At 61.2% G+C, this 22,568-nt stretch overlaps 1 protein-coding gene across 4 annotated transcripts; it reads left to right on the top strand.

Annotated features, from left to right (window-relative positions):
- The first annotated feature begins 8,608 nt into the window (after positions 1–8,608).
- TNFAIP2 (TNF alpha induced protein 2) lies at positions 8,609–22,141 on the top strand. 4 transcript variants are annotated; one of them, XM_067722311.1, is made up of 13 exons: positions 8,931–9,689; positions 10,293–10,327; positions 11,490–11,847; positions 12,155–12,791; positions 15,017–15,131; positions 15,281–15,403; positions 15,567–15,667; positions 16,285–16,383; positions 16,944–17,067; positions 17,905–18,027; positions 18,212–18,367; positions 18,556–18,677; positions 20,291–22,141. In XM_067722311.1, the coding sequence occupies exons 1-13, from the start codon at positions 9,662–9,664 to the stop codon at positions 20,430–20,432; spliced, it is 2,163 nt and encodes a 720-aa protein (XP_067578412.1). In that variant the 5' UTR covers positions 8,931–9,661; the 3' UTR covers positions 20,433–22,141. The 4 variants fall into 4 exon arrangements, with proteins under 4 accessions (XP_067578624.1, XP_067578475.1, XP_067578412.1 ...); XM_067722523.1 differs by lacking the exons at positions 8,931–9,689; positions 10,293–10,327 and adding an exon at positions 8,609–8,745; XM_067722374.1 differs by lacking the exons at positions 8,931–9,689; positions 10,293–10,327 and adding an exon at positions 8,772–8,888.
- Positions 22,142–22,568: the final 427 nt, after the last annotated feature.

Here is a 22,568-nt window from a genome sequence, read left to right as displayed (position 1 = left end):
CTGGGTTTCTAAGCCAGGCTGCAGAGGTGGGAGGGGATTCAGCTCTACCCCTTTCCAGCCAGGAGACTGTAGGCAAGTTTCTTCACCTCTCTGTGCCTCAGTTTTTCCAGCTGTGAAATAGGGGTTCTGTCTGTGCCTCCCGGGCCGGGGAGAGTGAAGTTAAGAGCCTGCCGTAAAGCCAGGCTCTGGCCCCACCGTGACCCCACGTTCGCAGGTGTCTGGCCAGGCCACCATCTGCAAGAAAAAGCCGAAGAGAGGCTGGGTGCAGGGGTGGGGGACTCTGTCAGCGAATCCTGAGGTGGATGGCGTCAGTGAGTGGGCAAGGCCCCCAGCGCGAGGCTGGGGAGGGGTGTGGGTCTGAGCAGACTCCTCATGTTGCAGTGGGAAGGATTTAGGCTGAGACCCAGGCCCAGAGGCAGGAAGTCAGGGCTTTCCCGGAAGGAGCCTCTGTGCCCGGTGGGTATGTGTGCCCTGTGGATGTGCCTGTGAGCCCAGCAGAGTCTGAGGGCTGGGGTCAGCTTCCCAAGGCCAAGCTGGGGTGAGCAGGAAGCCAGACGGCAGCTTCTACGGGGGTGCAGCCAGGGAGGCTGCAGACTGGAGGGAGGGCTGAGGCCAGGGGACCCGGGGCTGGCTCAGGTCCAGGGCTCTGGCCATTGGCTGTTCTGCCCCGGGCTTGGGGGCTGTGCTCAGGACCCCCCTGCCCACCAGGTCCCATGAGGCCTTGCGAAGGGCCAGAGTGCTTCCGTGGCCATCCTGTTGTCCAGGCCAAGCATGGGGGGAGGGGGCTGGCTCTCAGAGCTGCTTCCGGACTTGTGAACCATGTTGTCTGGCTGATAAGGAAACGTGTGTGCTTGTGTGCACGTGTGTGTGTGTGTGTGTGTGTTCACATGTGTGTGCGTTCCTGGAATGTGCCAGCCCCTGTCAGTGCCCGGGCCATGCCTGGTGTCTGTGTTCCCCTGTGCAGCAGGACATCCTGTTTGCCCCTAGATCTCGGGTCCTGGGCCCTACCTCTGACCCCTGGTCGCACCTCTGCCTGGCCACTCCCTCCCCCCGCATGGCCCCCTACTCCTCCCGCTTCGGCTCAGCTTGGCTTCCCCCAGTGCCCATGTTTCCTGGGGCTCCTTCATGGACTGAGGGTCACGTCTGTTCTCTGGCCCTGAGCCTGTGGGTCCTTGATGAGGCTGGAGGGCAGTGAAAGGGTGTGGGGGCCGCCTGCCCAAGGCAGGGTGCTCGGGTCCGAGGACAGGATGAACGAAGCCTGATTACCCAAGGACAGCCTGGGGTGACAGGAGGGACCTGGGTGTCCCCCCTAGCTCCACCTGGACTTGTGCCCTCTGTGGCCCTTCGCCCAGGCTTGAGCGTGTTCAGGTCTCAGCGCTGCCCTCCCACAGCTGGTGACCTGGGCCCTTTCCCCTCTGAGGCTCGGTCTCCTTATCTGCGATGTGGGAGGGAGCGCCCAGTAGGTGAGGGAACTCAGGGGTAGATGACACCGGCCAAAGAGACCCAGCACCAAGGGCTTGCTGCGAGGGGCAGTCATCGTGTCACCTCCGTGCCTACACGGCCTCTCCCTCTTCCTTCCTTGCCTGGTGACCCCGGCCCCTTCCTTCCAGGCCCTGGACCACATGGGGCCCCTAGACACAGGGGCAGCACCCTCAGCGGCTAGGATGTGGTCCTGGCGGGGCCCCTCAGCATTGCCCTGGCGGGGAGAGGAGCTGCGGGGTCCCCGGGGCCACTCTCCGTCCCCTCCCTTCCTTTGCTACCCCTGAGTCACTTAGGCAACTCCAGCAGGTCAGAGGCCCCGCCCACCAAGGTCAGTGTCTGCCCACTGTCCATCCTCGGCCCAGGGGGAGGAGATGGGACAGTCCTTCCCCAGCCAGTCGGTGCAGAACACTGGGCAGTGGGCCTGTGCCAGGCACTGCGATCAGATGATCGGAGGGGGCTGCTGACAAGGGCTGAGCCACAGAGCTCCAGGTCTGCGGGAATCAGGGCCCGCTGGGTGACAGCGCAGAGCCCTTTTTGGCAGAGTCGCTGGGAGCCGTCACACCCCCGTGGCTGAGCGCCTCTAGGGACTCAGGGCAGCCTCCCTGGGCCCCTGCTCTAGTGAAATGCTTGCAGCGGACTGATACTTCGACAGGTCACACCCACCTCTGGGTCCACTCCTCTCCTGGACCCATGGGGTCATTACAAAACCCTTCATCCTTCCAGGGATTCCCATCCTCTGGGTGCACATACACCCACCCGCTCATTAGCGGCTTTTAAAATGCATTTGTTGGGACTTCCCTGGTGGTCCAGTGGCTGACTCCGCACTCCCAATGCAGGGGGCCCAGGTTCGATCCCTGGTCAGGGAACTAGACCCCACAGGCATGCTGCAACTAAGAGTCCACATGCCGCAACTAAAGATCCCATGTGCTACAGCTAAGACCCGACCCGGTGCAGCCGAATGTTTAATAAATAAATGAATGTTTAAAAAAATAAAAATAATAAAATGTTGTTAAATGTTTTCTTTTTTTTTTTTTTTGCGGTACGTGGGCCTCTCACCGCTGTGGCCTCTCCTGTTGCGGAGCACAGGCTCCGGACACGCAGGCTCAGCGGCCATGGCTCACGGGCCCAGCCGCTCCGCGGCATGTGGGATCTTCCCGGACCGGGGCACGAACCCGTGTCCCCTGCATCGGCAGGCGGACCCTCAACCACTGCGCCACCAGGGAAGCCCAAATGTTTTCATTTTTAACCTTAATGTTTTAGTGATACATTCACATAGTTCAAAATTAAAAAGGTACAAAAAGGATATACAGTGAACGTCTCCTTATTCCCATCTCCCTGTGTCCTTCCCCAGAAACAATGAGGGCTCCTTATGGGACCCTTGAGTTTGTAAGAAGCAATATATGTGGCTATACACATGGATATATACACGGTTAGTGGGCTGTATACACGGAACATCCATGGGAATAGTGACATTTCAGGCATTGGTGAAGCACCTGCTTTTGCTGGAGAGAGTTGTGTTGGGGGGACGGCAGTCTTTCCTGAGCCCTGTGAAAGCAGACGGTAGAGAACCTAACGCTCTTAGATTGATAGGATCCCCAAATATTGGACTCTTAGCATGCGGGAAAGAGGAATGTTGTGAAAAGTCCCACTGTTTCTGGGGTGCACTCTGTGCTGGCTCTGCACAGCGATTTATGGCTTTCCTCCTTCCTAAGGATTCGGTGCAGGGGTTAAGAATTAACCTCTTATTTTATAATAACTTTAAATGGAGTATCATTTGGAAAAATACCGAATCACCATGTTATAACCTAAAACTAATATAATATTGTAAATCAACTATACTTCAATTAAAAGAAAAAGAATTAGCCTCTGGATTCAGACCTCTCTGGGCTGGGGTCCCAGCTCTGCACCTTCCTAGCTGTGTGACTTTGGGCAGTTACTCCACCTCTCTGGGCTCTGGCTCCTGGTGTAAAATTGGGAGCATTACAGGAGAAAATGCCGATGTGCTGGATAAGGGCCTGGCCTGGGGTTTGCACTCCCTCGAGTAGCAGTTCCTGTTATTTACATGCACTCCCTCCTTGGAGCCTTCCCTGGCAACTCCCTGAGCGTCTGCTCCATTTCCAGAAGGGATCGGGAGGTCCCAAGGGGTGAAGCCATGTGCCTAAAAACACAGATGTGGGAATTCCCTGGTGGTCCAGTGGTTTCACTGCCAAGGGCCGGCGTTCCATCCCTGGTTGGGGAACTAAGATCCCACAAGCCGAGGCATGGCCAAAAAACAAAAACAAAAAACATAGATGTAAGTGGTGGAGTGCCCCAGGGTCCAAGTGGTCCCATGCCCGAGCCCCGCCATCATGCCTTCCTTCTCCAAAGTCCAGGAGGGCAGAGCTCCCTGGTGTCGGGTGAGGAGGCATTCCAACACCCGGGTTTGAGAAACTGGTGGGCCCTGTGGCGGTTTGGGGCAGGCTCCCCCCCTCCCCTTCAGCCTTGGCGGGCTCTACACAGCACTGGGATTCCCACCAGAGCTCCTGCCACGTGACCTGCCTCTGTCACTGGGTGGGACTTTATGTGGAGTAAGGCTGTTTTCCTGGAAATGATGCCGTCTAGGAGAAGGCTGCTGGACCAGGGCAGCCCCGGGTCAGAAGGGCTAGGAGGTGAAGTTGGCCATCTTGCATCACCACCGAAAGCCATTGTGAAAAGCCAGGCCCACTTAGGAAAGAGGCCAGGCCACTGGGGCTGGCACGGAGATTCCCTGATGCCCTGGAAGGGCATCCCTCCAGGGGGCCCTCCTGCATTACACTTCTTAGAAGGCCACTGGGGTTAGGGTCCTGCTGCCCAGTGGGCCCTGCTTTCTCCCAAGTGGTCCCACCTCCAGCACGGGAAGTGGGCCAGGCTCATCGAGCACCAGAGGAAGCCATTCCTCCTCAGGCCTCATTTTCCCCATCTGCCAAACACAGACAGGAGTGTGGGGTCTAACTTCCTCCGGGGAGGAAGGGAGGGGCTGTTATCAAGTAGACGGCTGCCTGGGGGTTGGGGGGCACTGCCTGTCGGGGTACGCCTGCTCTGATGGGTGCCCCCCTGGGAGGGGCTGGCCTGGGAGGGTGGTGCCTGGTCAGCTGTCCTGGCCATTCCATGGTTCTCAGCGGGGTCAGGAGACTCTGGCCGAGGTCAGGTGCAGCTGCCAGTGACCCTGAGCAAGTGACTTCCCCTTTGGGGAAGGCTGGGTGGCAGCAGAGATGCCAGCCTGAAGGCCTCAGCTTTTGCATTCACTTACCCCTCCAGGACTCAGTTTCCTCACCTGTCAACAGAGGATCCGATGGCTCTGCCCAGCGCTCTTAGTGAGTGGGACATCCCCAGGAAACAAGAGGCTCCAGGAAGGGTCCCAGGTCAGGTGACCGCCTGAGAAGTGAAGGGAGAAGCAGTGCCGTGAGAGCCAGGGCTGGGGAAGTGGGAAGTGCAAGTCATCTCACAGAGGGAAGTTGGCAGGGCCGTGAGGAGGAGTCCACCCGCAGTCAGCACCGCCCTGCCAGCCAGGTCCTCCCGGTGCCCCCGGCTCCAGTCCCATCCCCCCGCCGGCTTTTGCACCTGCTGAGCCCTGTGCCAGAACGGGCTCCCTCTGCCTCCCACCCTTCTTCCAGGGAGCTTCGGGAGGGGGAGTAGAGGGAGGACATTAAACACACACCGCCTGCATTATTCTCTGGCTGGGCTGCCAGGACTGGGTCAGCCCCTCCTGCTGCCCCACAGGGTGAGGGTGAAGACTCAGTTAATTGACTGGACAAGGTCGTGAAAGAGATTGGGAAATCTTTTTTTTTTTTTTTTCCAAAGATGAAAAAGGGGTAGAGGGCAGTAAAACCTCCCATTTCTGCATCGAAGCTTCCTAGCCCAGCAGTCAGTCCTTCCTTGTGTCTGACTTAAATGCATCAAGCTGTATTTCAGTTGATCAACATTAGGGGATAAGTAATACAGCACAACACTGACTGTGTGGCTTCCAGCTCCACCGCTGACCACCACGCGACTGGAACTATCTGTGCCTCGATTTCCTCAGCTGTGAAAAGGGGATAATTAAGGAGTACCCATTTCACACGATTGATGAAATCAGTTAGTGCATGCGAAGCACTTAGAACAGAGCTTGGCACCTGTCGACAAGTGTCAGCTGTCATTACTCACGACAGCCAACAGGCGGCAGCAACCCAAGCGTCCATGGACAGATGAAAAGATAAACAATGAAACATTCTTCAAGCTTAAGAAGGAAGGACATTCTGACACATGCCACAACATGGATGAACCTTGATGACATTATGTGAAGTTACATAAGCCGGTTACCAAAGGACAGTTACCATCCTTTTGATTCCACTGATATGAGCTACTTAGAATAGTCAAGTTTATAGAGATGGAAAGTAGAATGGTGGGTGCCAGGCTAGTGGGAAGGTGACGAGGGGGAGTTAGCGTTTAATGAGTACGGAGCTTCAGTTTTGCAAAGTGAAAAAATTCTGGAGGTGGATGGTGGTGACGGTTGCATAACAATGTATGACATCATGCCACTGACCTATATATTTAAAATGGTCAAAATGGTACATTTGGTTATGTGTATTTTACCACAATTAAAAAAAAAAGTCATCTGTCATTTCCAAGCGGAGGGAAGGCACGTGTCCTGGGCCTCCCAAGCCCTGAGTTGCATGCAAGGAGCTGACTACAGCTCCTGGCCAGGTGCTGGCACACTTGACTTCCGGGCTGGCCTGAAGGGTCTACTGCCAGTCCGCTCCTGCGTGCTGCCCTCCCTGCCAGGTGGAACTGGCCTGCAGCCCCCCCACCCATCGCCTGGGGAGGTGGGGGATGGGAGAGCAGCTGGCCAGGGACCCTCTCAACAAGCAGCTGATGCTCATTTCCTGCTGAGGGTGGAATTCTTGGCTGGCCTTTGGCTCCTTCTGGAAGTGTGGTCTCCTGGGGACAGTCTCCTCATCTGTCAAGAGGGGGTTAGAATAGCTCCTGCCCTATGGGCCCCGCTGGCAGTCACACCCCTTGGCCCTCTATGCAGCCCTATTTTCAGAGGATTTCCCTTGAGTTGGGGGCTTCACGTATGTGACGCTTGACCCTCATGCCTGAACTCAGGGAAAGAAGTGCGTGGTGCAGCCACAGGAGGGGCGGGCAGCTTTTCCCACCCCCTAGCCGCAGCCTGGAGCTCAGTGAGGCCATGGAGAGGGACGCAGGTGTCATGGAAGCTGGGGACGAGGGTGGCTGCCCAGCATCTGCCCGGTGAAGCAGCCTTCCTGTCCCTGAAGACCAGGGTCTGGAGCTCTGAGGGGATGGTGGGGTCTTTGAGCCTGACACTGTCCCCTCCCCCCATTACCCAGAGCACTTTGGATTCTCCAGCAATTTTCCAATCTGTTTGGGGTTAGAAGAAGCAGCCTGGTGGGAAGGCATGGGGATTGTGCAATGAGGCCACAGCAGGCAGCCACGGAGGCACTGGGCCAGGACCCCTTGCTTCTTGCCCTTGTCACCCTGTCTGGCTGGATGAACTTGGGGGGAGGGGGGTTCTGGCCTTTAGTCTCCCCATCTATGCACTGGGAGCAGCTGGAATGACCCTCCAGCTGCTGGGGCACTGTGACCAGTTGGTTCAGATCTGAAAAATGTCACCCCTGAGGCTACAGGGAGAGAAGGGGTGGAGCCCTTCTTACTGCAGCCCCCCCTTCCCACCCCCCCTCCCCCCGAGGGACAGGATCGATGTCCAAGCCCAAAACTGGCCCTTCGCCACCATTCCTAAGGAGGAAGAGGAAGTTCTCAGTGCCAAAGGGCACCCCCATCTCCCCGCTGCCTTGCCCACTTGGCCAGGCCTCCCAGGCTGCAGAGATCTGTGCCCAGTTCCCAGGGGGAGCAGGGAACCAGTGGGGAGGGGGAGGGGTGGCAAACAAAAGGGAGGGAGGAGCAGAGGCTCTATTAAGAAGCAAAAAGGAAGCTGGTGCCCAGGCGGGAAATTCCTGAGCCACAGGGTCCTTTCCAGAGGGCAGGAATTCCTAAGATGTGAAACGGGGAAGGGGTACTCTTCACCAGCACCCCTCCGGCCCTTTGACAGAAAAACAGGGCTTAGATAGGGAAACGGAGGCCCAGAAAGGGATGTGACCTGCTCAAGGCCACGCTGAGTGCGGACAAAGCTGGGCTGAGTGAGACTCAAGCCTGAGCTGTCGGGGTCCCCATCTGGTGCCTTTAGGAGCCTGTCCTGGCCCAGCGCCGGTCCCAGGAAGGGAAAGTGTTTCAGTGGGAGTCCTACAGGCCTGCGTGTGGGTTCCGACCACCGACCACCATTTATTGCCTGTGTGCCCTCGAGCAAGTCACTCACTTCCCCCCCCTCGGCCCCCACCCGGCACGCGGGCCTCTCACTGTTGTGGCCGCTCCCGTCGCGGAGCACAGGCTCCGGACGCGCAGGCTCAGCGGCCATGGCTCACGGGCCCAGCCGCTCCGCGGCATGTGGAATCTTCCCGGACCGGGGCACGAACCCGTGTCCCCTGCATCGGCAGGCGGACTCTCAACCACTGCGCCACCAGGGAAGCCAAGTCACTCACTCTGTGAGCCATTTCTCCGTTTTAAGCAAGACTCGATGGTGACAGCGTATGCAAGGCACCAGCACAGGTGCTTTGTCCATGGCTGACCAACCCCCGATCCCTTAGGGAAGCTCCTCCATGAAGGCGCCCTCCCATGGCTCTCTGCGGCCACAGTGATACCCAGAGTGGGAACACTCTCTCCAGAGGGGGTGATTCTCCGCGCGGCCAACCTCCGAGGGAGTCAGGTGGGACTGTCCCCAGCACCCCGCGGGGGTAAGGGGACTCCCCACAGTTGGGCTGAGCTGGGGTGGGTGCTGGATCAGTGACGCGCGAAAGTGGTCCCGAGCGCGGGGGCCCCTCCCAGCCAGCCAATCGGAAGCCGTCGTCGGACAACGGGTCAGCGCCAGACCCACTCCGTCCGCCTTGGGTGCCGGTCCCGCGCCCGACACAGTCTGGCGACGCTTGGCCAGCCCAGTCATCCCGTCCGGGCTGGTGGGAGGTCGTGACCCCGTCCCCCGCTCCCCTGCTAAGCAGGCCCCGCACCGCCTGGGGGGGCGCGCGACACCGGACACGGGGACACAGGCAGCCCCCGCCACGCTGTGCTTTGGCCTTCGCCCGCGGGTTTTCCGCGGAGGCGGCGGGCGGGGCGCGCGGGCCCAGCGGGGGCGGAGTCTGCGTCTATTTCAGGCGGCGCCCGGCTCAGCCCAGACAGCGGCGGCCCGGCCTGGACACAGTAAGTGACCTCCGCCCGCGGTGCGTCCGTCCCCAACCTCTCCGCGCGGCTGCCCGGCCGCCCCGACCCCGAGTCTCCGGCCCCATCCCACGAGGGAGCGGCCGGCGCGACGGAGGGGACCAATGGGGCAGGACGGAGCCCAGGTCTCTGGCAGCCCCTCTTCTAGGGAAACTGAGGCCCCCGGGCTGAGCTGCTGCGTCAGGGTGCAGAGGGTCCGGCTTAGATGCTCCCAGCGGAGGACTGCGTCCCGCAAAAAGCATCAGGGAGGGGCTGTGGGGAAAGGCGCCGGGTGTCCCTTCCTTTTGCGGTAGGAAGCGGGACCTATAAGCACGGAGGAGCTAGGCACAGGGGCCAGGGAGGCTTGGGTGGACCTCAGCCCTGACCCGGAAAGGAGGGTGAGGGTGTGTGTGCCTGAGGAGAAGCTGGGGGAGCTGGGAGGACCCGAGGGGTGCCACTGTTGGGCCACAGGCTGTGGCCACAGGGTATGACTCGGAGCACTTCCCTTCCTGTCTCAGTGTGCCCAGCCGCGAGCCTGGCCTTAAAGGATCCCTCTCCTGCCCTCTTCTGCTGTATCCGGGCGCCAGGGTTAGCCTGACAGACACTGAGACACGTGACGCAGACCCTTACTGAGGCCTGGCTAGGTGCCAGCATGTGTCTGAGTGGTTTCCTCACATCCTTTCAGCAGTACTGTGAGGTGGGGTCCTCATCCCCATTTCCCAGATGGGGAGACTAAGGCCTATGAAGGAAGGGTGAAGTCTGGTCCACACCCTAGTGGGTGGTACAGCTAAGCCCACAGTTGTTCTCTTTCTACTGCACCAGCTGCCTCAGAGTCCAGGCCTGGGACGTGGGCCAAGGGGGCTGCTGCAGGACCCTGAAGGGTGAGGAGAGTTTGTGCCACAGAGGCGAGGAGGCAGCGATGCCATGCGGGGACCTGCAGGAGCCAGGTCTGGAGGCTGGGTAGAGCCTAGCACGTGTGGGGACGGAGGAGGTGGGGGGCAGTGAGGACAGAAGTGAGGCCGGTGGGAGCACAGCGGGTCAGATGGCCCTCACCCTCACCCCAGCGGGGGGCAGAGGTGGGTCCTGGGGGCCCAGGGTGGCACTGAGCAGCCCCAGCCAGCCGGCCAGACCAGCTCCTGTGGGTGCCTGGCATGAAAATGGGATGGATTAGGAGGGAAGCTGGGGCAAGGGCTCTGCAGGGCAGAAATGCCCAGAGTACCCCCTGCTTGGTTCTGGAGTGGAACTCTCAGGCCACATGGCACAGGGAACGCAACGGAGATCCAGCAGGGTAGGACTCTGCCCAGGGTAGGACTCTGCCCAGGCACCTGCTGAAACCAGTGGGAGTGTGAGAAAGCCTGGCTTCCTGGCCACTGAGTGGCTCTGGTCAAGCCCGGGGGTTTGGGACGAGTCCTCGGGCGGATGCGAGAGGAGGCTGGGCCGATGGGGAGGCAGTAGGGGTTGTAGAAAGTCTGACAGGCCTAATCCCACCCCGCCTCCTGCCGCCTCAATTTCTCTCTCTGGATGATTGGATCACCCCATCTGCCTTGCAGGGCCGTTGCAGGGGCGAACTGAAGTCACTGTTTGTGTGAGTCATGACTTGGTGTGTTTACTCTCGGGTGGTGGGGCAGGCACTGTGGTTATGCATCACCCCCGTTACCAGGGAGGCCCAGCCCTGCCCCGCTCCCTCCTTTGGGGTCAGCCATGTTCCCCTCCACCGGTCCTGGCCTGGCTTTCACAATGGTCAAGGTGCTGGGGAGGGTGCTGCCCCTCTGAATGCGGCTCGCGAGGTGTTGGGGGCCACGAGGCAGGGGTGCCCGGAGCCAGGTGATCCGAGTTCCAAGCCCAGGCTGTTGACCATGGGGGCATTTTAAGCCCCTCTGAGCTAGCTGTGTGAGATGAGGAAAATAACACGCCTCCTGGAAGGGAGTGTGGAAGTGATGGGATGGGCACTCAGGAAGCGCCCAGAAAATGGAAGCTTTTGTGACGATGATGTCACCCCATTTGTGGAGCCGGGAAGCTTGGGTTTCCAGTCCCAGTTGCCAGTTGCCGTGTGACCTCAGACAGCCCTGTGCCTCACTGGGCCCCTTGTCCCTACGGACGTGGGAAAGACCCCCTGAAGCTTGAGGGGGCACTATGGTTTCTGTAGACTTGAGCCCCAAGGTCATACAGGGGTCAGGCCCTGCCTACCTTGTGGTCCCAGCCGGAGCAGCCGTGTTTCTGCTCAGAGCGCTCCTCTGTGACCCCAAAGCTGTACGAGTCAAGACAAGAACCGGCAAAATGGAGGACGGGGCTGGGGCTGGATTCCCGCCTCGGCCCAGCCGCTGGTGCTCTGTGACCTTTCTGGACCTCGGTTCTCGCTCGGCGCCGTGGGACGGCGGCCCGTGGTCTGCCTGCTCCCCTGGGGTCTCGTGGAATCCGGGTGGTTCTCATGCACTGCAGTCCCTTCTCCCTGCCCAGAGGGTGGGCTGTCAAGGAAGGATTTGCCTTCTGTCTGGAATATGCCTCCCAAGCCCAGCTTCCTCCTTTCCTCGGCAGTTCTCGGAGGGCCGGTGGGTCCTGAGGAACTGGTGTCCGGGGAGAGAGTTGAGTTGTTGGTGCCCATCTGGGCCAGGAGAATGCCAGAGCCTGGTGGTCATACGGGTGAAAACGCATCAACCTGGCTGTGTACCTGGGCCGGGGAGCCGGGAGCCAGGCCCATCCCCTGGTGACCGCTGAGCCTTTCATTCCCTCGCCTTGCCAACCCGCAGGCCCGAGCCGGCGTGATGCTGAAGACGATGACCTTACAAGGCTTTACGGGCCAGCAGCCTGCGCCAGGGGCCCTTGACTTGCCCCGAAGCCCCCAGAAGTTGCCCTTCACCTCGGAGGCAGAGTCAGAAGCCTCCATGTCCGAGGCCTCCTCCGAGGACCTGGTGCCACCCCTGGAGGCCGACGAAGCCCCAGATAGGGATGAAGGAGAGGCTGCGAAGAAGAAGAAGAAGTCGAAAGGCCTGGCCAACATGTTCAGCGTCTTCACCAAAGGGAGGAAGAAGAAGAGTCAGCCCAGCTCAGCAGAGACAGAGGGCGACTCTGAGTCCCAGTCCGGGCCGGCTGGCCGGCTGCCCACAGGTAGGCAGGGGCCCCAGGTCCCAGCCGGGCAGGGTCTGGGCAGGATCGGGGCTCACTGGAGTGGACGCCCCACTCACCCAGGACAGAGAGGGCAGGGAAGGTGGGCGCGGAGGTGTCTCCCTTGCCAGCTTCCCCTGCGCGCCCTGATCTCAGGGGCAGGGAGCGAGCGGAGGGGTCCTCGGTCCTGTCTGGGACGTCGACTCGCCCCTTCCGGCGCCTCACCTCACCTTTTGAGGTCTCGGCCCACGGGAGGTGACTGGTGGGTTTCGGGGCCCCGGGCCGCGCTAACGTCGGGTCCTGGCCGCAGTGGAGGAGCTCAAGGCCGACCTGGAGCACGGGCGGCTGGAGGCGGCGGGGCCGCTGCTGGCGCTGGAGCGGGAGCTGCAGGCGGCGATGGCGGCGGGCGGCGTGAGCGAGGAGGAGCTGCTGCGGCGCCAGAGCAAGGTGGAGGCGCTGTACGTGCTGCTGCGCGACCAGGTGCTCGGCCTGCTGCGCCGGCCGCTGGAGGCGGCGCCGGAGCGGCTGCGCCAGGCGCTGGCCGTGCTGGCCGAGCAGGAGCGCGAGGACCGCGCGGCGGCGGCGGCGGCGGGGCCCGGGCCCTCGGCACTGGCGGCCACGCGGCCCCGGCGCTGGCTGCAGCTGTGGCGGCGCGGCGTGGCGCAGGCGGCCGAGGAGCGCCTGGGCCAGCGGCCGGCCGCGGCTGCCGAGGGCCGCACGGAGGCCGAGCGCGCCTTCCTGCACATGGGCCGCACCATGAAGGAGGACCTGGAGGCCGTGGTGGAGCGGCTGAAGCCGCTGTTCCCCGCCGAGTTCGCCGTGGTGGCGGCCTACGCCGAGAGCTACCACGAGCACTTCGCGGCGCAGCTGGCGGAGTTGGCGCAGTTCGAGCTGAGCGAACGCGACACCTACGTGCTGCTGGTCTGGGTGCAGAACCTCTACCCCAAGTGAGCGGCTGGGCAGCCGGGCGCCCCGGTGCTGGGCGGGGCCCCAGGGGCAGGGAGGCCGCTCTGCAGGGGCTGTCACCGCGTGCAGGGAGTTCCAGGTGGGAGAAGCACAGATGGGCTTGGACTCAAGGGGGCAGGGCCTGGGCTGGGTCTGCTTTGCACTTGGAGTCCTTAGTCTCTTGGGCCTCGGCCCCATTCCACAGTTGGGGAAACTGAGGCACAGAGAATGGCAGGGAGTTCATCATTCACTCATGAGTTCCCAGTCTGGGGAGGGCATGAAGCAGCGCCCATCCAGAGCAGGAAGGGGTGTGGCAGGGGAGCCCGGAGGAGGGGGCCCTGACCTCGCCTGGGTCAGCCCAGGAAGCCAGCTCAGAAGAGACGGCGCAGACTTCTGCCTGCCACAGGAGTTTGCTGCTCTGGGGCAGCGCACAGTCTAATAGAAGTCAGGCAGGGCAGGAAAGAGGAGGACAGGTCAGTAAGAGGGAGGGTGGTGTTCCGGCAAAGGGAGTCATCTTCCAGGGCCTGAGGCTGAGCTGTGAAGCATTCTGGGAGCTGTGTGGAGCTGTCAGTGTTTGGATTATCCAGCAGGCCCCTGGGGGCACTCCCAGGCAGGACAGGGAGCAGGGGCAGGGTGGGGCCGCTGGGCCTGTTGGGAAGATCCCCATGGTGCAGGGTCACCCAGTGAGGCCGCACAGAGCTGGGCTCTGGCCCCCGAGGCCTGGAGCCCCTCAGTTTGGAAGGCTTGCTCTGCCGGTGAAGGATACCTGGGTACCAGCCGGGTACCGCCTCAGGCATCCCCTCATTTCCCCAGACCTCTGGTCGTTCACATAAGCTGGGTGGGGAGAGACTTATACTGCAGCATGGAGATGACCAGGGCACGAGAGGCCAGGGGCTCCTATAGGGACTGGCCCCGGCACCCAGTGTAAAGCCCACAGGAAGCCTGGAGGTGTAGCCCGTGTGAGCAATGTCCAAGCATCTCGGGGACACATCTGGGTGGCCAGTGGTCTCGGTTGGTACTGGTGGGTCAGCCTCGCGGGGGCCGGAGGAAGGGCCGGTTGGGGAGTGGTGGGTGAGGAGTCGGCAGGGCATAGGGAAATTGGCACAGGGCAGGGGGTGCGGGAGAGTCAGGGCGGCTCTGAACCTGTTCTTTCTTGCTTGTCCTGACTCACCAGGAAGTGCCAGGCACTCACACTTCTCACCCTCAGCCTTCCTGTCCCAGTGACCCCAGGGGCTTTTAGCCTGGGACCCACTGGGGTCACTGCAGCAGGAAACTGAGGCCAGCCGGGCATGGAGCCCCGAGGGGGGGAGTCCAGGGGGGCTCCGTGGAGGCCTGTGTGGCCAGAAGTGCGGGGAGCAAAGGGGCACAGCGCATCCAGGCTGGGGGAGGGGCAGAGAGGGCCATTCTTGAGCCTCCAGGCGGACCAAGGTCCCTGAGGAAGTCCCAGGGCTGGGCAGTCCCCAGGGGGCTCTGGGACCCAACAGAGGTCCACAGGGATGGGTGGATCTGCCTCCTCAGAGCAGTTCAGGGTGGTGCGGGAACAGCCCTTCCTGCTTGGACTGGCCCACCTCTGGGGGCAGCAGACCCGGCTCGGGGGGCGGGGGGAAGAGGGCACAGGGCTAGTGGGTGCCCAAGGCCAGCAGGGCTGGAGTGTGGTGGGGGATGGGTGAGAAGGAGGCAGAGGGTAAGGAGCTGTATCCTGTCTGTGTGAGAGCGGGGAGCCCTTAGAGCCGGGAGATCAGACCTGAGAGGTGGTACTGCCTGTTGGGTGGAGGAGGGATTGTTGGAGGTGAGGGCAGAAGCGGGGAGCCAGGGAGGGGGGTCCTGCAGTGAGCCAGGCAAGAGGGCGGTGGCTGGGCAGGGGGGTGCCTCTAGCCGGGTAGCTTGCGGCTCATCAGTTTCGGGGCGGTGTTTCGGAGCAGAAGCAGATGGGGGTGAGAGAGTAAAGGAGGCACGACGGTTCCAGGGTTGGGGGCCTGGATCAGGCTGAGCAGGTGCAGGGCCCACCGCATGAGGTGGGGAAGCAGGGATGGGGTTCGGTGGAGGCAGGCAGCTGAGCTCTGGGCCTGCCAGAGGCTGCGGCCGAGGAGAGCTGAGCTCTGGGCCTGCCAGAGGCTGAGGCCAGGAGAGCTGAGCTCTGGGCCTGCCAGAGGCTGAGGTCGAGGAGGAGGGCTCTTGCTGGACGGGTGGCGTGAGCTTTCCTCATGCCAGCCCCCTCTGCCCACAGTGACGTCATCAACAGCCCCAAGCTGGCAGGCGAGCTGCAAGGAGTCGGGCTTGGGAGCCTCCTGTCCCCCAAGCAGATCCGGCTGCTGGAGGCCACGTTCCTCTCCAATCAGGTGGTGAGTCCAGCGCCAGCGCCAGGGCCGGGGCAAAGGAGGGGCGGGAAGGAAGCGGAGGGGCGGCCGGGGCAGACAGGACGTGGCAGGGAGCCTGACAGGCACGTCCACGTGGGCTTCGCGCTCCCCTGACCAGCCCCCCCTCCCCCAAGGCCAGCGTGAAGGAGCTGACGGCCCGTGCCCTGGAGCTGGAGTCACAGCGCTGGACCCAGGATGTGGCTCCGCAGAGGTTGGATGGCCGCTGCCACAGTGAGCTGGCCATTGACATCATCCAGGTAGCACGGCTGCCCCTCGTGCACGAGCGCACATCCTTGCGTGCAAACACACGCTCGCCCCTGAGCACAGTCCCTCTTTTCCATGTCTTACCGACCCCCGCACCCGCCCCAGCCCCAGCCCTAGACTGGGTGGGCCCCTGCTCAGTTCACCTCACCCCTGCAGATCATCTCCCAGGGCCAGGCCAAGGCCGAGAGCATCACCCTTGACCTGGGCGCGCAGATGAAGCACTTGCTGCTGGTGGAGCTGGCTGCGTTCCTCAACAGGTGGGTGACGGCCTGTGCGCGCGCAGGAAGGGTCCCTGCGGCCACCCCTCTCAGCGCCCCGCCCCGCCCTCGTGCCCCAGGTGGGGATCCAAGCTAGATCAGTGCCCCTCCCTGCTCCTCGGGGGTCTGTCATTCTGAGCAGGCGTCCTCATCCCCCTGTACCACCCACCTGGGTGCTGAGAGCCTCAGGTAATCTGACCACCTGCTCTCGGCAAAGCTCCCAGCAGAGCAGCCCCCAGCTGCAAAGAAGATGCCCAGTGAGGGACTGAGACACTGGCCTCCCCATCCGGGCACGCTCCAGTCTGCACCCTCACGGTTCTCTTGGCTAGCTCCCTCCGCCTCCTCTGAGGACCCCTGCATGGCCCAGGCCTCCAGTCTTCCAGCTCTAGATGGGGCCTGGGGGAAGGAGGGAGGCAGCAGAGCGGGGTGGACACCCTCTTCAGGAGCTCTGCAGGGGCCCTGGCCTCACTGGCCTGAGCACGTGAAGCCAGTTACAGGATGCTTCGGGGCTAGGGGCCCCTCCCTGTGCTGCAGGGAGCCCACATGTAAACCCAGGGAGGCTGCTCCTGTCCCGGTGTTTGTGCTGGTCCCGCATGTTCCCTTTCGGGTTTCACCAGCTACCAGCGTGCCTTTGATGAATTTCTGGAGAGGAGCAAACAGCTGAGAAATTACAGGGCCAATGTCATCGCCAACATCAACAACTGCCTCTCCTTCCGGTGAGGGCACTGGGTGGGGTTTGTGGGAGCCGGCATCACTGGGGCTGCCTGCCTGTGAGAGAGATAGAGAGAGAGAGAGGGTAACTGGGAGGCGGCTGGGAGGTGCCCGGGATGGGGGGGGAGGGACAGCTTCAGCAGAGATGTTGAATTAAAACGAGCAGGTCCGTAAGGAAATGCCAGGGCCTGTGGCGGCGGCAGCAGTGAACATTTATCTAGTGCTGGGGGGTCAAGCACTCGCGCAACTGATTTACTTTATTTTATTTTACCCTTATGACAACCCTGTTAGGTAGGTACAGTGATCACGTCCATTAAGCAAATGAGCAAAGTGAGGTGCTGTGGAGAGGCCCTCAGTTAGAAGAGGATGTGGTGTTATGTGTGTGCTGGGAGTGGGAAGGCTGGGCCCTGCTTCGGCAGCATGGGTGGGATGATGTGGACTTGCTCCCATGGGGAGTGGGGAGCCAGGGAGGGTTCTAGAGGAATGGTTTAGGAAGATTAGCCTCAGGCTCACTGGCTCTCTGGGCAGGACTGGTGTGATCTCCCTGCCTCCCCTGTCCTTCCAGGATGTTCGTGGACCAGAAGTGGCAGACACCACAGGACATCCCGAGCCACCTGCTGAGCCCCCTGGATGAGCTCAAGAGTCATGGCGTTGATACCCTGCTCCAGAGCCTGTTTGGGGCCCTGAAGGTAGCTGGAACCTCCCGCCGTGTGTCACATGCTGAGTCCGGTGCTGGGGGAGGGCGGGGAGGGCCTGGGAGGGGGCTGGGCAGGGAGGGTGGCAGAAGCGAAGAGCTGGCACGTGGAAGGCGTGGTGTGAGACCAGGTGAGGGGGCCGTGGCGGGCCCTTGACCTCATTCCCAACACTTCAGCCCCGGGGCTTGGCCTCAGAGGGCCGCCCAGGGCCCTCGGGTACAGACAGGAAGCTTCAATGCCCGTCCCCCGCTTAGACGCCCCAGACCCTCCTGCCCAGGCCCTGTCCCCGTGCCTAACTCCCAGCTGTGATGCTCAGAGCCTTTGGCAGCCGTCACCACGTCTGCTGTGGGCCAAGAAATCCACAGAAACCCTTTAGCGCCTTTAGCAGAGGATGAGGCAGGGGTCCCAGGAAACGAGGAGGAGGGACTCCCTGCCTGCCCTCCATGGGAACCCGCCCTGGCCTCAGTGCCCAGCAGCTGTGGGTGACCAGGCGGTGACCCTGGATGACTTGGCCGGCTCCTCACAGGCCCAGCCAAGCACAAGGCTTTGTTTATGCAGGAATTTATTTATTTAAGGAGGGCGGCCAGTGGAAAAGGCCTCAGGGCAGGCAGATGGCAGCTGGTCGGCCTCTGAGAAGGGTGTGCAGACCACGCCTCGAGTCCCTGCCTGTGAGCAGGGCCTGAGCGCTCCCTGGCTTCCCTGGGAGTCCTTAACGTCCCCGGCCCCTATCCTGGGCCCCGTGTGTCTGTGTGTGTCTGTGTGTGCATGTTTCTGCAGCTGGCCCTTCCTCTGCAGGGCGTGGCCAGACATCCTGCTTCTCTCCTTTCACAGCCGCTGTTCAAGAGGTTCACACAGACCCGCTGGGCGGCCCCCGCGCAGACCCTGGAGGAAATTATCTCCGTGGTGGGCGAGAGGCTGCCCGAGTTCTCTGAACTGCAGGACTGTTTCCGGGAGGTAAGGGGGTGCTGAGCTGGTGGCAGGAGCCGGAGGGGGTGTCTGGACATGCGTGCACACACACACGGACGCGCTCCTTTGCTCTGGCATCCGCCCCTCCCTGGACCCTGGCTTCGAAGCCTCGAGGGAGGTGGTGAGTTTCCTGTGTGTTGGCTCACATGACCCTGCCCACTCGCCCACCCAGGAGCTCATGGAGGTTGTACACCTGCACCTGGTGAAAGAGTACATCGTCCGCCTCAGCAAGCGGCGCCTGGTCCTCAAGACGGCAGAGCAGCAGCAGCAGCTGGCGGGGCACATCCTGGCCAACGCTGAGCTCATCCAGCGCTTCTGCACTCAGAACGTAAGCCCCCACCCGCCCCTCCCAGCTCCCACTCCCATAGGCTGCCCTCCCGCTCCAAGCTCTTCACGGGCCAGGACAGCCCCTCTGGGCCTCTCCAAACCCAATCAGGTCGGACCTGAGCCTCTCTGGGCCCCTGGGTGGCCTCCGGGGCAGGGACAGCCTCCCTCCAACCAGGCCTGTGCCGGCAGGGCTCCCCGGCAACCTGGCTGCACCGTGCCCTCCCCACGCTCGCAGAGATTATTCGCCTGCAAGACCCCAGCGCCATCAAGATCGAGGTGGCCACGTGTGCCGCCTGGTACCCTGACTTCAGGTGAGAGCAAGGCACCAGAGGACCTGGGCAGGTAGCATGGCCCTGATGTACCCGGCTGTGGTCAGGGCCTGGTGGAGCCAGAATGAGTCCCTCCAGGGTGGGTAGAGCTCAGGTACCGGCCACCGTGATGCAGTCCCTTTGCTGAGTGCTGTGTACCGGCCACCATGCCCAGATCTTTACAGTGGCTGTTCACTCAGTCCTTACTGCCACCCTGTGAAGCTGACACTCTTCAACCCCATTTACAGATGAGACCTGGGGAGCTTAAGGAATGTGTCCAGGGTAACACAGCTAGTCAGTGGTAGAGCTAAGACGACAAAGCCAGGGGGTCTGGCTCCACAGTCCAGATTCTTAGCCTTTATGATACTGCCCCTCAGAGGGGAAACGGAGATCAGAGAGACCAGGGACCTGCTGGAGGCCATGGCAAGTCAGTAGTGAAGCTGGGGTCCACCACTCAGCCTAGGGGCCCTCAGGGGCGCGACCTGTGCCCTGGGTCCTAGTACCCCTGTTCCGGAGTGGAGGCTTAGCCCCTGGCTGCCTGAGGATCTGGTGAGTCAGGGAAATTGATTCTGTGGGCTGAGTCCTCTAATGCTGTCGGACTGTTCCAGTTATGGGATATGAGTTGGACTGTCCCGGCGTAGCCTAGTCCAGCCACTGGCTGACCCACTCCACCTACTCACCTACCCATCCCCTCACTTACACACTCACCCATCCATCTCCCCACTCATACAAGCACCTAGTTACCCACCTGCTCCCCCATCTTCTATCCATCCATCTGATGACCCGCCCATCGACTCATCTGTCCATCCGTTGACCCATCCACCCATCCACCCACCTATTCATCCACCCTTCCACCCATCCACCCTTCCACCCATCCACCTATCCATCTATCCACCTATCCACCTATCCATTCATCCACTGATCTATCCATCCATCCATCCACCCATCCACCCTTCCACCCATCCACCTATCCATCTATCCACCTATCCATCTATCCACCTATCCATTCATCCACTGATCTATCCATCCATCCATCCACCCATCCACCCATTCTACCAACAGTTACGGAGTGGTCTCCTACTAGGTACTGGTCTCCTTAGGCTCTGTTTTTGGCACCAGGATGCAATGAAGTACAAGACGGACAAGGTCTTCGTTCTCCCTCATGTTACTTACAGTCTGTTTAAGGTTAGCAACGATGAGGCGATCAGGCAAAGGAGTTCAATCGCGAGTGTTAAAGATTGTTTAACCAAGGTTGTGAACGACAGGAGGTGCTGACTTTAGAGATGGGAAAGCCTCTCAGGGGAGGTGACATTTTAGCTGAGAGCTAAAGGGTGAGACGAAGCGGGTTAGCTCAAGAGCACGGGGAAGAGCACTCCAGGACGGACAGCCAGTGCAAAGGCCCCGGGTGGGCAGGAGCTTCGCGCACTCTGGAGACGCACGGTGGCCAGCGCCGCTGGAGCTCAGTGGGCAAAGGAGCGGGTGTGGGGGGTGCTGCTCGTGGGCAGGGGCTTGGCTGCAGTGTCCTGTGGCTCCGCCCGGAGTCTGGGGAGCTGGGAGGGGGTGTGAGCAGGGGTGTTGGCGAGCGGGCTGGACTGACAGCATACTCTCTTTGCCAGCAAAGGCCACCTGAGTGCCATCCTGGCCATCAAGGGGAACCTGACCAACAGTGAATCCAGGGGCATCCGGAGCATCCTGGACATCCACACGGGGGCGCGCGAGCCCTCCAAGTCCCTGTTTTCACTTGTAAAGGTTGGTTAGCTGCTTCCGCGGCCTGACCTGCTCGTGAGCTCATGGCGAGCAGCGGATGCCGCCCCGTTCGGGGGCCGTTCAGACCAGCACCGGCTTCACAGCCCCACACGGCCTCTCACGGACGTCCTGCCTTCTGCTGCTGCTTCTGACCAGCCCTGGCCTAGGCGCAGGTCCCTGGGCCGCGGGAACTGGACAGGCCCTGGCTTGTTCACCCCTCCCGTGGCGGGGGCGGGGAGCTGTGGGGACCCAAGGAGGCCACACATGAGAAGCTCCCTGTAGATGACAGGGGATCTTGCACGCTCTGAAGGAGGGGCCGGGGGGGGAGTGGCCAGGGGACGGAGCTCCAGGGTCACCGCCTGTCTGTGGGGTCCTTCCACAGGCTGCCTCCGGATTGCCCTCCTCAGCCTGGGTCTTGCCGCCTCCCCAGCTCCTGGGCGGCGGCCTGAGCCTCACCCCTCCTGCCTCCTCTGGTCCAGGGCTGTGCTGAGCTGGGCTCCGCCAGGGTGTGGAATGGAGGGCAGAACTGGAGGGAGAAAAGGGAAAGAGGAGCTCTCATCTGGGACCTGGAAAGGGGCCTGTGGGGTCCCATGGCAAGCTGGGGGCAGAGCTGGCATTGGGGCCCCTGCAGCTCAGCCCCTGACCCTTCTCTGCTTCCCCACGGGCTTCCCCTGAGGATGGGTCTGGGAGGGGCAAGGACCTCCTGGGTTTTCTCGGCCTCCGCCTTCCCCCCCACGGAGACAGGCCCAGGGGTGCCTCCGCAGGTCCTCCCCGGAAGTCAGGCTGAGGTCTGGGCAGGGCAAGCTTGACCTCTGACTCCTCGGCCTCTGGATTCGTTTCCTATTGCCACTTCAGCAAACTTCCACAAGCTTAGTAGTTTAAAACGAGAACTCTCTTTCGGTTGTGGAGGTCAGAAGTCTGCCATGGGCCTAGTGGGCTAAAGCCAAGGTGTCAGCCGGGCTGGTTCTGTCTGGATGCTCCGGAGGGCCATTTCCTTGCCTTTTCCAGTTTTTAGAGGCCGGCCTCCCCTGTTTCTTGGCTAGTGGCCCCCTTCTATCTCCAAAGCCAGCAACGGCCGGTCGATCTCTTTTTCACATCTCAGCACCCCTCTCCTGCCTCCATCTTCCTTCCTTAAGGACCCCAGTGATGACCTTTGACCCACCCAGACAATGACCTTTGACCTACCCAGACAATCCAGGATCCTCTTCCGATGTCAAGTTCAGCCGATGAGCAACCTTAATTCCACCTGACCCCTTAACTCCTCTTTGCCTTGGAACCTGACGTAGTCGCAGTTCCAGGGATGTGGACGTGGGCATCTTTGGAGGGGGGTATTATTTTGCCCACCTCAGCCTCCACCCATCCCCTGCCCTGTGGGGTGCCTTGTCCTATCCCAGGAAAACATGGGTTCAGTTACCCTCCTCGGCCTCTGCTTACCCCAGAGGCTCTCGGCAGTCAGACGTAGGCAGAACTCCACCTCACCTGCGCCGCTGGGCACGCCGTGACGGGGTTTGCAGCCAGCTCTCGGGTTTGTGCTCCCTCTTTCCAGGTACTGTGGCCAGAAACTGGCCCGTGTAAGTGGTGCACAAAGGCCTTTGTACGTTTGTAGGAGTTAGCATGTTTGATGTTATTATTATTATTTTTGATAGTATTGCTTTTGTATGTGTTTTTCTATAACATGATCTTAGTTTTTATAGCTTGATATAAAGCTGATTTCAAAAGTGGCTGTGGAGTGATTTATTTTGGGAGCAAGGATGGGCCATCAGTGGCTTTCTCAGCCTCTTGGGGTCTGGCAGACCCTGTGCCCCCAGTTTCTGTGTCAAATCCCCAATGAGTCCGGCCCCCCAGCGCCTCCTACCCGCTTCTTACCTGTGAGCGTGAGTTTTGGGAGGGTCTGCTGTGGGGCAAGGCCCATCACTTCGCCCTTCAGTTTCCTCACCTGTAAAGGGTGGTCATGACCCTATCCATCCCCCGCACTGTCCTTTACTGAGGAAGGGGAGGCGGGGCCTCCGGACAATCCTTTCAGCTCCACGCATAGGGCCAGTGGGAACTGACTCTCATATTTCTGGAATTGACCTTGAAGGCTACAGCTGTGAACAGAGCTGACCCCAGCTGTCCTCTACATCCCCATCCTGGCCCAGGATTGGGGGA

The sequence above is a fragment of the Pseudorca crassidens genome, chromosome 1, assembly GCF_039906515.1.
Source record: "Pseudorca crassidens isolate mPseCra1 chromosome 1, mPseCra1.hap1, whole genome shotgun sequence".
NCBI classification, from domain to species: Eukaryota; Metazoa; Chordata; class Mammalia; order Artiodactyla; family Delphinidae; genus Pseudorca; species Pseudorca crassidens.
Note: the sequence above shows the minus strand (reverse complement) of the source record. Positions and strands in the feature narration are given on the sequence as shown.